Genomic DNA, 15,798 nt, shown 5'->3' with positions numbered 1-15,798 from the left:
GCATAACGTAGACTTATGAAGACAGATCTGCATAGGTTTCGGAAGAGGTGGGGTGGAATAATCTGCAGCCTGCATTTTGGCCAGTTCAGGTTGATGTGAGATGGAAAAAGAACGGTCACAATAACTTTGCATCTCAAATAAAATGTGTGGGGGCCTATTCTTCGTATGAATGAACGCCCTCAAGCCATTTTAGTGTGGTGTTTTTTTTGTTTTTTTAAGTAGCTTGTGCATCTATCTTTCTGTAAATGAGGGCACAACAAGCAGGCGCTTTTTTGGGGAGCTGAAATGCTGCCTAGGATTACCCTGAGGGTTCTTGATGATTTTTTAATAGCCTAGACAGAATACCATGAATATATAAATATTACAGATTATAAAAAGAAAATATGAAGTTTTCCTCAAACTTAAATTCTGATATTTTTTCTTTTTTTTTTCCTTTCTTTTCCAAGTGTCATTTGACAAATATCCACTCAGCCATAATTTTGCAGCATCTTTTGTGCTGTATGTATGTTACCTCCTGGCGAGATGCTTTATGAAAAAGAACTGCTTTCAAAGACCAGTTAATTATAATTACGTTAATGGAAGTATTTTTGTTTTGAGTGATGACAGCTGACTAATCAGGATGCAGGTCATTCTTTTTGTTATGGTTAGGAGAGGTCAAAGGCTGCACACGGTGATCCATAAAGTCCCATTCTGGTTAACTGCTCCTTCTCATACCAATATATTTCATCAGGTTGATAACGTGTGCATTACTTCTGTACTCCCTGCAATGTTGAAGTTAAGGAAGAAAAGCAAATTGGAAGAACATAATCAAGCACATCTTGTGTAGCAAACTATCTGTCGAAGATGAAAAAAGCTTAGCAGAAATCCACATGATACGCACTGAATATGTAACACTACTTTTTCTCCTCAAGCAGAATCTACTTAAACTGTTACACTAAACAGTTTCTGGTTTACCTTGTGTATTTATGTCAGAATTGCTGTGAACTTTTGGTTGGTGAATATCCTTGCTCACAGTTTGTGTTTTGTTAGGATGTGGTCTGAAAGATAGCAGTTGTAGTGACAGATTATATGGAAATATCAGTTTGGCTTTACGATTCAAAAGTAAGAGTGAACTATAACCAAGTTATCGCTCATGAGTAATAGATGAAATCATGTGATTTTGCTAGTTGGTGTGTTTTGTTTCTTGAAGTCTTTTTAATATTGCCCCTTTTTAAAAGCGGGTTTAGTGTTATTTTCTTGGTAGATGTATAAATTGATTTGAGAAAAGAGAAATAGCAGCCACAAGGCTTATTGTATAATTCTTCAAAGTTTGAGTGATTTGTCTAAGTTTGTGACATTGTTTATCACAACACCATGGCTCTGCTTCAGACTTGCACCATTTTCTTTCTTTACGTTGCACACAGGATGTTTACTAAACTTGTTTACATTTTCCTAAATTAATTTTAAAGCTTTGGGGTTTTTTTCAGTTTCTTTCTACATGAAAATTTCTCTGACAAAGAAGAGAGGGAAACTACTGTGCACACCATCTTTGGAGATTATTTCATGATGAGGGAGGCAGCTGTGTGTGAAAATGATTTCTAGTCCTGAAGTTCTTGTGTGTCTGTCTTTAAAAGCTCAGAGCAGGCTTCAACCATTTAAAATAGCCCTACCATGGGTGGAGAGATAGATACTGGTGACCATGGGATGAAAGCCTTTCTAATGGCTATTCTGCAAACTTTAGTAGGTACTGGTTTTATGTTCTCACCATAGTCCACTAGACCTGGAAATCATCTGCTAGTCCTCTTCCAGTTAGTAGTCTTTGTTACCAGCAGGACAAGGAATAGTTTTGAAGAAAAGGGAGAAGTAGGGAATAGCTGTAACCCTTTCTGGGTATTAATTCCTAGCTACTGAAGTGCTCCATTTCTTTTTTTAAATAATTTTGACATAAAAGGAGGTACAAAGCATGCCTTCTCTTCCTTTCTCTCTTCTTCCGCTCCCGCTTACCTGCTGTTACTCTTTGTCAGTCCACCATCCTCTCCTTATTCCAGCACTTGGAACCTTGCTGTAGAAAGGAGATAATGTAGTTCAGTTAAAAACCACCTTCAGGACCTGCAAGGTATACTCATGCTTTACTTGGTTAAATGGATGTTATTACTGAAGACTTTGTTCTTCCTTACTCCTTTTTTTTTTTTCCTGTTTCCTTTTTTTCTCTCCTTAATATGTCTATATAAAGACCATTAAAAGTTTAGTAGTGCTGTAGAGGTAGTTGAGTTCTTCTATGAACCATAAACTGAGAAGTCAGCTTTTCAGAGGAAATTTGCAGTGTAATGTAGCTGTAAGTAATGATGTTCCTTTGAGTTTATATCTTTTATCAAACGATTTGTCTTCAAGTTAACCTGCCTAAATAAAGAAAGAACATCATGGCAAGCTAATGCTGGGAAAGTTCTTACAGGAGGAATTTTGAGGACTGGATTATTAAGTAAAGAACCTTCAGGTAAACTTTGCCATAGACGACCCTGCATTTTACATCTCTTATTTAAATGTTTTGAAATTATAGTTGTTTTGGAAACATCTATTTATGGTAATCTTTTCCTTACCTCTCAATGTATAAAGTCATTTGTCTGAAATCTGGAATTTAAGTTTATGTACAGGAGTTAGAAATTATTCTTATATATGAAGTTGGGAGTTCTGTTTCTAATGGTTTGAAGAATCCTTTTTTGGGAAGAGATAAATTACAGCTTCACAGTATGTCTACAAGCTTCCTATTGAGTGGACACTTGAATATTTGCAGGGTGGGAGAAGAAATTGGACAGTTTGTCAGAGAGAATTATTTCAGTTGTCTTTGTTTTGCCAAACCAAATAGGATAGTACTTGGGGTTGCTATTACTTCTGGCAGAGGTGGATTAATGGGCAGGCTGTAAATGAGACTGACATAACAGAAACAGCTTGTGCCCACGCTGTATGTGTTTCAAGAGATTGACGTGCATGTGGATAAATACGCCTGCAAATCTAAAAATCTGAAACGCTTGTGATCAGCAGCTGGAAATGGAAAGACATGACCTCTCCCCACCACGATCTAACACTTAAGAAATGGGAACAGAAGGTCTAAAGGCCAGAGAATACATCTTGCTGTGCCTCGGTTGTGGCCTGTGGTTTGTTTTAATGTTACGGTTTTTGGAAAATGTAGTTGGCTTCCTAAATCACTCTCTTTGTGTAGGCAAGGCCTTACAATGCTGTGTAGGAATTCTGTTTCCTAAAGTGTTCACAGAGCCTCTTCAGGGCTGACAGTTATTTAACGTGACCGTATAAAACATGATTTCTCTTTTTTTTTTTTTGTTAGCTCCGTAGAGGCTTTGACAGAAGGCATTTCTGAAGTGCCTTTGTACGTTTTCCAAATGGGATTAAAATTGTTGTGGGGCACATATTGCAATTTATCTGTTTAAAATTACCTGACAGAAGTAATGATAATACCTTAGCTGAAACAGTTCTCTGGGCCTCTGGTGGTGGGAGAGAGAAGAACGCCTGAAATAACTCCCAGGATTTCCAGCGTGCCTCCCGGTGTGCAAGAATTCCCATCACGTACAAGGGTGTCAGAGGTGTGTGTTCAAGGGGGAAGAAAAGGAACTGAATGACTCTCTTTAGCAGGTGCTTGCTTGTGCCTGATGGAGTTTAGCAAGCTAGATTTAATTTTAATTCTGTTAGTAGGTTTGATGCTGGCTCTACACTGCACCGATAGCTCTCTTAAAGCATTACATGAAATTTCATGAATTGAGATAGACTTTAAAAGAGGATGCAGATGCGCTTCTTAGATACTGAGCCTAGGGGAGTATGTTGCATCTGTCTGCATTCATTTCAAGTGGTGTTTTCTTTAGTTACTTTGTGGTGTGAATGTTTCTTTTAAACTTTATTTAGAGAAATCAGTATGCATTCTCTGCAGTAAATAATTTTAAAATGTTCTGTAGAAATACATGTAGGACTGCTTGCAGTTTTTTGTTTCCTTGTGCTGAAGTCACTTTAAATCCATCACCCCAGCCTATAGAGTCGTCAGGCAGAAATCTTTCTGTGAAGGTAGATGAGTTGTTCCTGCATCAGTTTTGCCTGAGCATACTGAAGACAGCCATGTAATAACATGTAGTAATGAAACCTGTTGGAATTTTAGAGGAGCATCTAGTCTCTTTGATCTTGCTAACGAGCAATGATTCAAGTGCTACAGATTGTAAAGGATCTGGTGTCGCCAGCGAGACGGAGAACAGATGCTGCTAAGAAAGGTAAGAGCAGCACTGGGATATATTCAGTGTTCTGAGTAATTTACTGTAAATCAGAAATATTTTGGAGTTTGGTTGTAGTTAAATTGTGTATTTGATACTTAAAAATGTTCTTTGTGGTGGTGGTATGTACAGCTGCCATAATTTGGCTTTGAACTATATTAAGCCTAATTATTATCATTTTGCAACTGCAGCTTTCCCAAAGAAAATCCCGATGACGTTTATTATGCTGAAGATGGAGTTTATGTCAGTGTTTGTAACTGCTGCTGTTCTTCTAAAGATCTCTTCCTTATTTTTCTGTGGTAACAATGTTTTTCTTGTCCAGATAGCTCAGGCTGTGAAAATAGCAACTGTATTCTGTGGAATCCCATCAGAATAGTTTTTAGAATCTTAATACTCTAAATGAGAATAAGAGCAAAAATAGGCTGCTTTAGTGCTTATGGAAATTAGAGAGACTGAAAGTACACAGCTGCACTGCTGTTTAGGTTTTACAATGAGATTATTTCTCGATTACAACTTCAAAATCCGAAATGGCTCTTGCAAATGTACAAAACATTACTTGAAATACTCAATTGTTGTTTGAAATTAATTGATGTTAAATGCTTTTCTTGTTCTCTTCAGTGTGTTAAATGTTTGTTGGGTTTCCTTCGCTAAAGTAGTGCCATCCTTTGTGGTATCTGGCATACTTATCTAATTAGGAACTGATTAAACACTTTCTTTCATCATTACTTTTACATCTTAATTATTTGCAATTGCTGAATATATGGTTTGTAGAGGAACTAAATAATTTGTAGATATCTTAAAAATTGCATTCCTTTCTTATAGAATTAATTTTCTAGGACCACTTTAGTTTGTATTGAATAGGTCATGAATAATTTAGGCGCTACAGCATCCGTGTCTGCCTGTTAGTATGTCATTGTTCTGTTCTTCCCTTACACGTAATGTGTGGCTATAAGCAAGTGCCTTTATTTTAAGTCACTCATCTAATAACATCAGGCTGCTGTAATTCTAATGAGTTAGTTAATGAAACACCTCTGTAAGAAAACAAAATGAGGAAAGGTAGAACTGGGCTCTGCTGTTATCCTCTTATTCTGAAAAAAAGGCATGCATTTCATAAAACCAAGCTTTCTAATTGCTTCTTTAGATTTTGTAGTGATTGGTTGAAGATCCCACCCAACAGTTTTACAATTTCATCAGAATGAATTACTCTATTTCAGTTCTCTGTTCACTGTTCATTTTTTGATTTGTGTACTTAACGCTCCACTAGTTACAGAGAAGAATGAAGGGAACAGGAGTTCTCCTTGTCTGTTCTGCGTGTAGCTAGCTAGTTAGGCTTGATTTTTATAGAAGTAGTGTAAGAACTGGTTTAAAAAAAGATAACACCAAAAATAATGGAAAAAAAAATATTGGAACAGATTCAGCGGCATTGGAAGGGAAAGCCTTGAAAAACATGAGGAAATGCTCATTTTCTCAGTTCTAAAGCTCTGAGTGTTGTTTTTTTTTTCTCTCTCCATTTGTTTTACTCCCTTGTTAAAAGACAGTAATTTTGGGTCATTGTTTGGGCAGTATTCTCAAGCTGCTAGTAACTGAGCTAATTAGATGTTAGCTCTTACAGAACTTGGTAGTACATTTTGACAAACAATGTTAAGATCTTAACATTAAAAAACCCTCAAACATTCTGAAGAAAACATTTACAAAAGATGCAAAATGCTGACAGACTTCTGTGATAAATACAGCAATTTGAGTAGACATTAGGGTTTTAGTTTTTTTTTTTTTTTCACAGCATGCAACATTAGGCATCTGGTGTATATGAAGGACTGTATTCTACAGAAATGACTCATTCTCATTATTGTTTTTAGTAAATGGAAAAATGTATTTGTAAAGGAAGAGTTGCTAGGAAGCCCAGTGAGAATGTGAGGTGAATTCATTGAGACATGAGGGATGATATGTGAAGTGTTTACCAATGTGCTTTCAGATTGGTGTTGGTAAATGGGAAAGGTTTTTAATCCTGCTCCTTGGGTGCATCTTTTTCTTCCCCTTGAAAAAGAGTGTTTAGCATTAGATATAATTTATTGGGTAGAAGTCTGAAATTCATTGTTTTCGACTTGTGTGAAAATGTTCTGTAAAATCTTTGTCCCTTGTCATGAAAAATAGGAACTCAAGAAACTGAAATTGAAAATAACTGAGCAGATACTTGCAGGAGGGTCACTGCAAGCCGGGAGTGGAGGAAGAGTGTCGCTTTCAGTAGGGGCTTAACTTGCACTCAGGAGACAAATGTTGCAAAGTAGTATAATGTATTAATTTGCATATTTAATGTGTTGTACCTAGTTTAAAACTTTTCTTCTTTAAGATTGAATGAATGTCCTAACTGCATAACTATTTTTAGAAATAGTACACAAGGTCATGGGGGGGAAGGATTCCTCCAGCCTTCAGTTTTCCCAACATTTCTTTTCAGGCTGAGACCTCGAAACACAGTTACTAGTCAAGAAGGTGTCTTTTTGCATCCATAGTTCAACAACAGAAGCTTGTTACAAGGTCTGTGGTAAGCATAGCTACTATGGAGAAGAAAATTCAATCTGCAGAACAAAATTCCTGCAGAATGTTGTTTAAAAGGAACCGGTTCTTAACATTTCATGGGTTGAGATGTGGATTTAAGGGGATAGTTGAGCAGCCTGCCGAAGTTGCTGAATCTCACTGTTTCTCTTTTCGTTTTTTTTTACAGGCCAGAGTTTGTTTTCATTGTGGCTGTGACCCATGCCACTAGTTAAATTAAATTTCATTTTCTGTATCCTAAGAGTGCGCTGAATAGGTGGTTTACAAATACAAGACTAAATCCTGCAAATAGTTAGACAGAGTATGAGTATCCACCTCGTCTCCCAGTTGCAAGTCCTGTGATTATGGTTTTGTCTTTAGTCTTTGACCGTTGAGGCTGACATGAGAAAATCCTTCAGAAGACCTCTTAGGTTTTTGCTTAGTGATACATGCAATGAGTGAACATGAAGTTGTAAAGAAAGTAAAGAAATTTTGAAGAGGTTGCCATTATAAGACTTGAATTTCTTACCATTTATGAGATTGAAAGTCTGTCTTTGGATAAAGTCCTAAATCATGCCCGTATAAAACTCTCTGATAAGAGTTCTAATTCAAAGCCAAACATTTCAGATCTGAAACCTTTCTGAATTTTAAGAAATAATTCAAATGTTACTTCTCCTAGAGAAGTCCATGTAGAGTATAAATCTATTAATTTTTTTCTTTCTTCTGTCACTGAAATCCTGGTTGAAATCCAATTTGTTTAAAATTAATAAATAAATATTAATGTTTACTTCTTTCCCCTTTCCTTCCTTTTACAGACGGTTACAGCAGAGCTTAACTGGCAACATCACCTTGATGTTAGGATATAAAAAGAGATGTATTGAAATACTTCTGGCAGATGGGACAACTAAATCAAAATCACAGAATTAAAAAGGCAGTGTTTTAGTGGGTGGGATAGACACCTGAGAGAACTTTGGTTTGAGTTTTTTACGGATTGCAAGAGGTCACCTCAGTATTTGGGCTATAAACCAAAGATAATACTCATGAGGAGTCCTCTATATTTCTTTAGGCAGTATATCTTACCTCAGCCTTTAAGGTTTCAGACAAAGGTTATGGATATCTTCAGTTTCAAAGATAATTTTCATTCTGGAAATGTGGGCTTATGAGGTATGTAAACGTTGGGCCAGATGAGGATAATCTTGTTTAAATCCGCCAGTAATAGCTCACGCTTCAGAAGTTACTGCCTGAATTCACTTGCAGATGGTACCGTGGTAGAACCTTATATTCCAGACTTAGACTTGGCAAGAAATCTGCCATCTTTTTTTGGTTTATTTCTTTTGGACTGGACTAGGTTGATTAGTTGCAAGATGGAGAAAATAAAATGAAGGTCCCACATCAAGTAGCTATGGTATTTTCTCGTTACCTTTGGCAATACTAGAGGAAAGGTATAATCAAATGCATTCTCTCAAGGTAACTAGTGAAATGGCGGAAACTCTCTTCACAGTCTCATGATTTTTCTATTTGTTATAACATCTTTGCACAGGAGGCTGAGAATTTTGCTTCTGTGGGAGGTTTCAGGGTTACTTGAATTTCTTTTTAAATTTCTTTTTTAACTTCCTGCTTTCCTTCAGAAAGAATTACATACTTTTTCCTTTCTATTTCTTAATTTTTAAAATTTACTATTTTATTCTTAAGTGACTTTTGTTTTATATAGTTGATAGCCTTTTTCTTCTCTTTTTCTAATTTTTTTTTTTTACTTTTTAGTGTCTGCTTATAGGAATTTGCTTCACTACTTTAGAATTGTCCCACTTTTATATACTTTGCAATGAACACTGTGTAGGAAATGTCTTTTTAAAATAAAAATCTTAAGACTTCTTGATTTTTGCCCTGGACTCTCTTAAGAGCAGAGCTACATGTTACTGCCAGTTGCTTTCAAGTAAGGTTCCGCAGGCATGCATATGAGTTGATTGAATGTAGCATGCAGCCTAAAGCTTGGAAAGTTCTTGAGGAATTTCTGGAACAAGTTCTTGAGCATCACTGAGCAGCATCTCATTTGTGCTAAGCTTGGCTCAATTTTTCAAGATTTTGGTGTACATTATAACCCCACGTGCATATTCTGTGATTCTTCCTCAATCCAGGTGATAGAAGATGCTGATTCCTTTTCAGTCACAGGAGAATATCATGTTCTTTTTGCTGAGCTCTGGATTGGTCCCACACAGGGTGGTTGTATGCAAGAACTGTCATGATAACTGGTATTTTTTGTGTTTTTGGATTGAGGAAGTGCATTACGAAAGCATATGCATGCTTTCTGGTGCAAACCAATATGAAGATTATTTTTCTGAAGACAGCTCTTCTGCCTCTCTCTTACTCCTGAGCCAGAACCAAAATGCTGAACAAATCAGTAACGCTTTCAAAGATTGTTTAGAGTTTTTTCAGGAGTATTAAAAAAAATACACTGGCTTTTTGCATGTATCTCTTTGGTGCCAACTTCCTATATCAGAATTTTTTTCTCCATGGTCCTGATATTGCACCTCAATTGTTTTCCTCAATTTTTTCTTTGAAAAACAATCGCCTCTCATACCCTGCAGTGTACTCTAATGGTATTTTAGGTTGAAAGAACCCTAAGAAAAACTCAGCTTCCTTTAACTGTATCTAGGAGGTAGGAAGTAAGTCTTCTCATTCAAGTGTACCTAGAAAAGCTGATGTGAAAAATGGGTATATTTAAAGGGTAGATGAGATTGTGATAATCTAGTGTGACCTCTTGCTTGAAGGTGGACTATTGACCATAGCAATTCCTCCATAAAACCAGTGTTACTATGGTTTATGTGAATATGAATGAAAGTTGGGTAGTCAAGGGTATCTTTTTTGTTGGAGGAATACTATTATAATCCAGGTTGGGTATTTTAATTGAGAAGTGATGGGTAGTCTAGAACTGTATACGTGTTCTTGAATTACTTTGGTTTTTAGAGGTACAATGGACAGGGGAAAAGAGCAATCTTTTTTCTCATAAGGCCAGAATGTGGATGAACAGTAAATTTTATTTATTAATTAATTAAAATAAAAATGAACTTGTCAAGTTGTTCAATGAGCTGCCAAGTCTGACAACAGGGAGTTAATTTTTTTTGTGTCATTAAATATGAAATTCTGCCCACAGCAGTCAAGATAATTTATTGTATTCTGCAACTCGTCAGTACATATATACAGCTTCCATTCATTACTGACCATGGATAAGTTTCTACCCATGTGACAAAATTTAACTGTATTCCAACAGGCTCTACTGACATTATTATATTTGTATTAAAGTTAGGCCTTTTGGCTGTGGTTTCACAGATAATTAATGACTCATCTTAAAGATGCACTCCTGCCTTGCTTCTGCGGCTCAGCTTGTCTCCTCATCCCAATTAAAATCCCTATAGAGCTTCACAAGCATTTGTATAGCCATGTAGTGATTTGAATTGGGAAGCTGATCCAAATTAAACTATACTTTTCTTTCTTGTTGAGTTAGTTTTAAGCTTAGTTTTAATCGGTTTAACCAATCCAGTTGCTGATGCAGGTTCACAAACATGCATGCCAGCTCAAAGGAGGAGCCAGCAGTGGGATGTGAGTAGTAAGTGGGGGTGGCTTGCCTTAGCGGTGATGCTGGCTGATGCTAGCGTAAAGTGCCGCTGAGACGTGCTACTGCAAGAGTATGAGCTATTCCACCTCAGGATGATACAGACTTTTATGGAATATGTGTACATTGTGGCTTTTCTATTGCATTTCTTACCCTGACAGTTTATTGCCTTTTTACTGTATTTAAAAAAAAAAAAAGTGCTTAAAATACTTTATTCTTCTCATTTGTGTGATGCCAGATGCAGTGATTAAAAAAAGGTCGCAGTGCTGCTTAGCCATATGTAGCTGTTAAATAGACACTAAAGCAAGTAATTATTTGGTCTTCGAGTATAGGTATGTAGCATCATTTAACCAAGTATTTAGATGTTGTATCTTGGGAATTGATCTATGGTTTAGCAAAATTAATAAAGACAGCTTGAATTTGATTTAGCTATAGAGGAACTACAGAAAAATGAAGTAGTACTTGTTCTTTATGCAATAATGTTAGTCAACTGAAACGAGCTAATTTACAAGAAGGAAAGCACAATAAAGACAACTAATCTCCAGCTTTGTTACCGTGATTTGTTATTCCAATATGCGTTGGGTATTTTTTTTGTGGGGTGGGACCCTAAACCCATGAATAGTCAACTGTAATGTTCTCAATAATCCTGAAATACAACTTTAGGTTTCTTATTTGTAGCATATGGGAAATGTGGCAGCTTAGCATAAAAAACTTGTATAAAAAAAATAGGTTTGAAAAAGAATGACGAGTAAGGAACAGTCCAGTAACGTAATAGGGAAAACCACAACAGGTTCACAGTGATGTTTCTGCTAGATGGGACAGAAATTCAGTTTGTTGTAAATCAGCACAGCTGTGTTGGCATCAGTGAAGCTGATCTGACGGGCTCTGTGTGTGTGGTTTTGGTTTTTTCTTTTTTTTTTTTTTTAAAACACACCCACAATTAAAAAAACTCTAAGAAAAAACTCTATTGTTTCTTTAGGGGTGTGTGTTTGTACGTAGCTACAGAGCTCACAATTCTTGTCCTGTAGATGAAACAGCACATTTAAAAAAAAAAAAATACTGGAAAGGAGTTTGGGGTTCTTTTGGTGGTGTTTCAGGGTTTTTTTTGTTCACTTGCTAGAATTGCTGACTGCTGTGGCTGTTTTCAGTCCATCCAAGGATAGTCAAATGTAAAGTAATAGTGAGCTGCAAACCCTGGTCTGGTTTCACTGATGTTGCAAGAGCCTAAACAAACCTCTCTTCTTCAGCTGATGTCAAAAATCTCAAATATAAAAATTTTAACCAAAGCTATACTTATTGACACAAAATAGTAATAAATGGAAGCAAGCTATGTGCAAGCTAGAAAGACTGTATGATGATATATGGTTGCAAGTTGCTGTTTATCCTCTTCTGGTAATTGGCCATCTTGTGGTTTTAAATCCCGCGGGCGGTGGGTTGCCCCTGCGTGGCCTTCAGAGCTTTTTACAATTCCAGTTCATTGGTTTGGTCCTAGCCACTGCCTGAGTAGAAACAAGAGAAACGAAGCCTCGAATTAAATCTCTTAAAACTTGTGATATTGAGGATCAATTTAATCTTTACCTGGTGCAGTATGTGGATGTATACTGTTAAATCCATCTGGACTTCTTAGTTTGTGTAAAGCATGGGACTGTTGCTGACCTGCAGCAGCAGTACTTGCACAGACTTGCCCTTGTGATTTTGCTGTAGCAGAGGGAACCTGGCAGCTGAGTGGAAAGACCAACTGAAAACAAGGTGGCTTTATTGGGTTTCTTGAAAGAAGAGTACAGCTGTGTGTGGGGAGTTAGAGATTCATTCAAGTATTTGCTTAATGTTTCAGAAGGTTAATGGGTTACATAGTTTTGAGCTTGAGCTGGTAGGATGAATGTATTTGGATTTCTAGTTTCGGTGATACTGCAACTGAGACAAGGTTTCTATTTTGCCTGGGACATTTGTCCAATATGTTTGGAATAGAGATGAGATCTTGAGCCTGGATCTGAATATGGCAAAAAGGCATCTGTGTCCTGTACCTTTCCATCTGTAGCTGCTCTTGTACTTTTATCATGATATGAATTTTACAGCTAAGCCCAGACATTTTAGTTTTGGATTTGGAGACTTGAGAAAAGGCTGAGAAGCTCTGCATGAAGGATCTAGGAGAACAATCCTCATTATCTGTCTTGCATTTTCATAGTTCAGGTGAACATATTTTTCTGACCTTGGTTTTGGTAAGATCATGGCAATTGTGCATATGCTGTTTTCAAGTATGTATGAGTTTTTTCTTGTGGATTCTCAAAGTGTAATGTTGACATTATTTGACACTACAAAGCATATATTTTCTTAAAGAAAAACTTGCCCTGTTGAGATGTGCGCACTTAAAGCAATGAGGGATCATCTAATTTTTTTGGCCTTAAATTGTTGTTTCCAGTGTTTTATCCTCATGCTTATGAAATTTGGAATCTAATGTTAAATATGAATGCTAGCATTCGCATTTATTGCTTGTGAAGCTTCCAGAGAATTTATTTAATACACTTACAGCTTAAGAAGGTGACAATTTTGTTTGTTAAATTGCAGTGAATAGGAATAAGCAACAGTGCAGAGATAAACGCTAATAAGTTTGCCTGTTTGTTTTTAAAAACTTTGAAACGTTCACCACATTTTAAGTGACAGGGTCTCAGCTAGGCATTTTCTACAACAGATAATTACAGCAGTCGGGTGGCTTAGATAGTCTTTTTGTGTATATTGACAATTCACAACTTTCCCGGACATCTTATCTGGCTTCTCCAAAGTATTTTTATGTCCTGTTGAGCTTCTAGATCTTTTTTGGTATAGCTTGTAAGCAAAACATCCAGACTTCTCAAATCAGATAACTTATCCAATTTTTTTAGTTAGTCATGTCTAACAGCAAATAAAAATATTGGTTTCTCAGTGGAATAGGTTCCCCTGTTCCGTCCTTCTTGTTGCAAGTCCAAGCAGCTTCTTCTGAAAGAAATTATATGTCAGCATTAGTATTAAACTATCCATAAAAATGTTAATTTGAACTGAATTTCCAGATCAAACAGAAAACTTAATTAATGTCAGTTAATTAAATTCTTGGTGGAAATGAGAAAATAAGTACACAGATGCCCAAGACTGCTGCTGCCTCTTTGCTAATAAAGCAGCTAACAAAGCATTTTCTAGCTGTACCTGGAGGGGGCAGGTCCTTGGTGGGAATGATTTCCTCGAGGAATAAACCCTACTACCTTTTGCATCACGTCCCAGGTGATGTAGGTTTCTTTTTCCTACTGTTATCTTCTGTAGCATATGTAATAATGCTACAGAATTACATACTCAACATACTCAAACAAATATAAGACAATAGATATGAAGACATTTGGTTGCGCACACTCCTCTCCAGGACGAGAGCATGACATCTGTATCAGGTGTCACGGTTGTTAGTCACAGTCAATTAACTCTTCACCACAGGCGGTGGTGATGAGCACGATACAAACCTTGAAACCTGCCAGCTACGAGGGCTCTGTGTGCGCATGTGAGCTTTGTTGTAAAATGAATCCAGGCTCACTGACCGCAGCTCTTGTGAGCAGTTTGTGTCCATATGGAGAAGCTCATTGATATTCAGCTTGTAGACTTCTTTTGATATTCTTGTTTGGCAGATATTGCAGCAGTACTGCTGCTGGATTGCAGGTGTTTTCTACTGACACTTGGAAATAGCTCGAGTGCATAATTAATACGGAATTTGCAGTTTGAGCAATAAATCTACAAGAGTTGTTTGAAGAGTCGTATAGGATTTAATTGTGCCTTTAGTCTCAGGGTGTTCTGAAGACTTTGGGGGTTTTGTAGCTTTTAAGCCAGGTACCATCTTGATGCATGCAGTTGAAACCACTTGTCCTTGGAGAGTGAAAGTTGTGTGCGGTAGCTGATATTTCTTCCTCCCTTCCCACTGTGTGTGTGGTTGGTTGCTTTTTTTATTAACATAACCGTTCTTTATATGGCACCGTTGTGCTTTCGGAATGACACATTATCACAATACAGATACTCCATTCCTATGGCACATTAGCAGGTGGTCTTTATGTGATAGTAGTCTAATGCAGATATTAATGAAATATAAGTGGGATGGTAGGAAAAGAAATCTCTTTATTTCCCTTTGTTTTAATTCTTCATTGAAAAATAGGTTTCTATTTAAGAATATGAAAATAAAATGTTTTTTTCCTCAGCATTCATGTCATAGTGGTATTGGTGATGTCTGCGCCTTCCTCTCCTTGCACGAGTGCAGGCACCAGTTAGGTCTGAACGTGAAGCTTTCCAGATGTCATCTTTCTGTCCATAATTTCTCCAAAAGCAAGTGTCAGAGGCTTGTAAGTCATGGGTTAATCAGGTTGCACAAAACTTTCTGCTTTTATTGACTGGCAAATATTTTTATTCTCTGAAAATTGAGAGCGAAAATGTTTGGTTTTTTCTTTTCCTTATTTTTAGATGAGACACATATTTTTCTTTTGAGATTTATCTAATGTACCAGGCAAGATTGATACATAAGCATTTGGGGGCGGGGGAACCTGAATGTGAATAGGCAAGTTTCACCATGTCTGCTAGTCTACATTATGTGCTAGATTTTCTCCAGAAATATTTTGACTATAGGGCACTCTTTTTCCATGCCTTTTTTTTATCTCCCTTTTGTCAGGAGCATTTCCTGGAGGTTAAGGCCAAGTTTCAACCTTGTTTTTAGAAATACATCCTTCAAAACTTTAATAATTTTGGTTCACTGATTCCTGTCACAGTTAGAATGGAAGTGTAGCTTTTTGTTATTAAACCTTATTTTTGGGTGGGAAATAGAAGTAGTCTGAAGGAAATAGTTATAGTACAGTTCATGGGTCTCAACTGGAATGTGAGAATTTGCCTTGATCTGAGACTTCCTCTTTCTGATAGAAAAGGAAATGCTGTTTGTACTAATGAGGGGACTTTGGTAACTGTGACTATGCTGTGGTCTTTCATAAAGAAATACTTTCTTTTTCATTTAAAGTCACATTGTTTGGATTAGTGGAACAATTCTTCATAATTTGCAAGTGTTATGTGTTTTTTTGGGATGCTTCCAGGGGTCCCCGGTGTGTGATATACTGCTGATTTCAGGATTGCACTTTGCTGTGTGATGGATAAATGGCTGCACTGTTGCTCAGTGTCCTAATTTTTCTCCTTCTAAAAAGAAAAAAACCTGACTAATCCTTCCCTTTTTCTGACAACAGCTGTACATTGAAAAGACTTTAACATGTTTTGAAAAATTTCCTCATCTATGCTGCAGCTGCATCGAGTCCTGGAGCCACCATGTCTCATCACTCAGCAAAAGAAAATGTTATGCTCACAGACTGTTGTGTGGAGAGCGCATTACACAAATCAAAGATACGTAGATCAATAAAAATGTTTTTGTCA

At 36.8% G+C, this 15,798-nt stretch overlaps 1 protein-coding gene across 1 annotated transcript in view; it reads left to right on the top strand.

The window, feature by feature from the left end:
* Positions 1 to 4,174: 4,174 nt before the first annotated feature.
* The window catches only part of USP6NL (USP6 N-terminal like), a 98,427-nt gene continuing 86,803 nt past the window's right edge, over positions 4,175 to 15,798 (top strand). The window contains exon 1 of the mRNA XM_059816468.1: positions 4,175 to 4,247. Within this exon, the coding sequence (XP_059672451.1) occupies positions 4,175 to 4,247 (73 nt within the window). The remainder of the gene's footprint in view (positions 4,248 to 15,798) is intronic.

Source organism: Gavia stellata, chromosome 4 (genome assembly GCF_030936135.1).
Source record: "Gavia stellata isolate bGavSte3 chromosome 4, bGavSte3.hap2, whole genome shotgun sequence".
In the NCBI taxonomy this organism is placed as follows: domain Eukaryota; kingdom Metazoa; phylum Chordata; class Aves; order Gaviiformes; family Gaviidae; genus Gavia; species Gavia stellata.
This window is presented reverse-complemented; position numbering and strand designations above follow the sequence as displayed.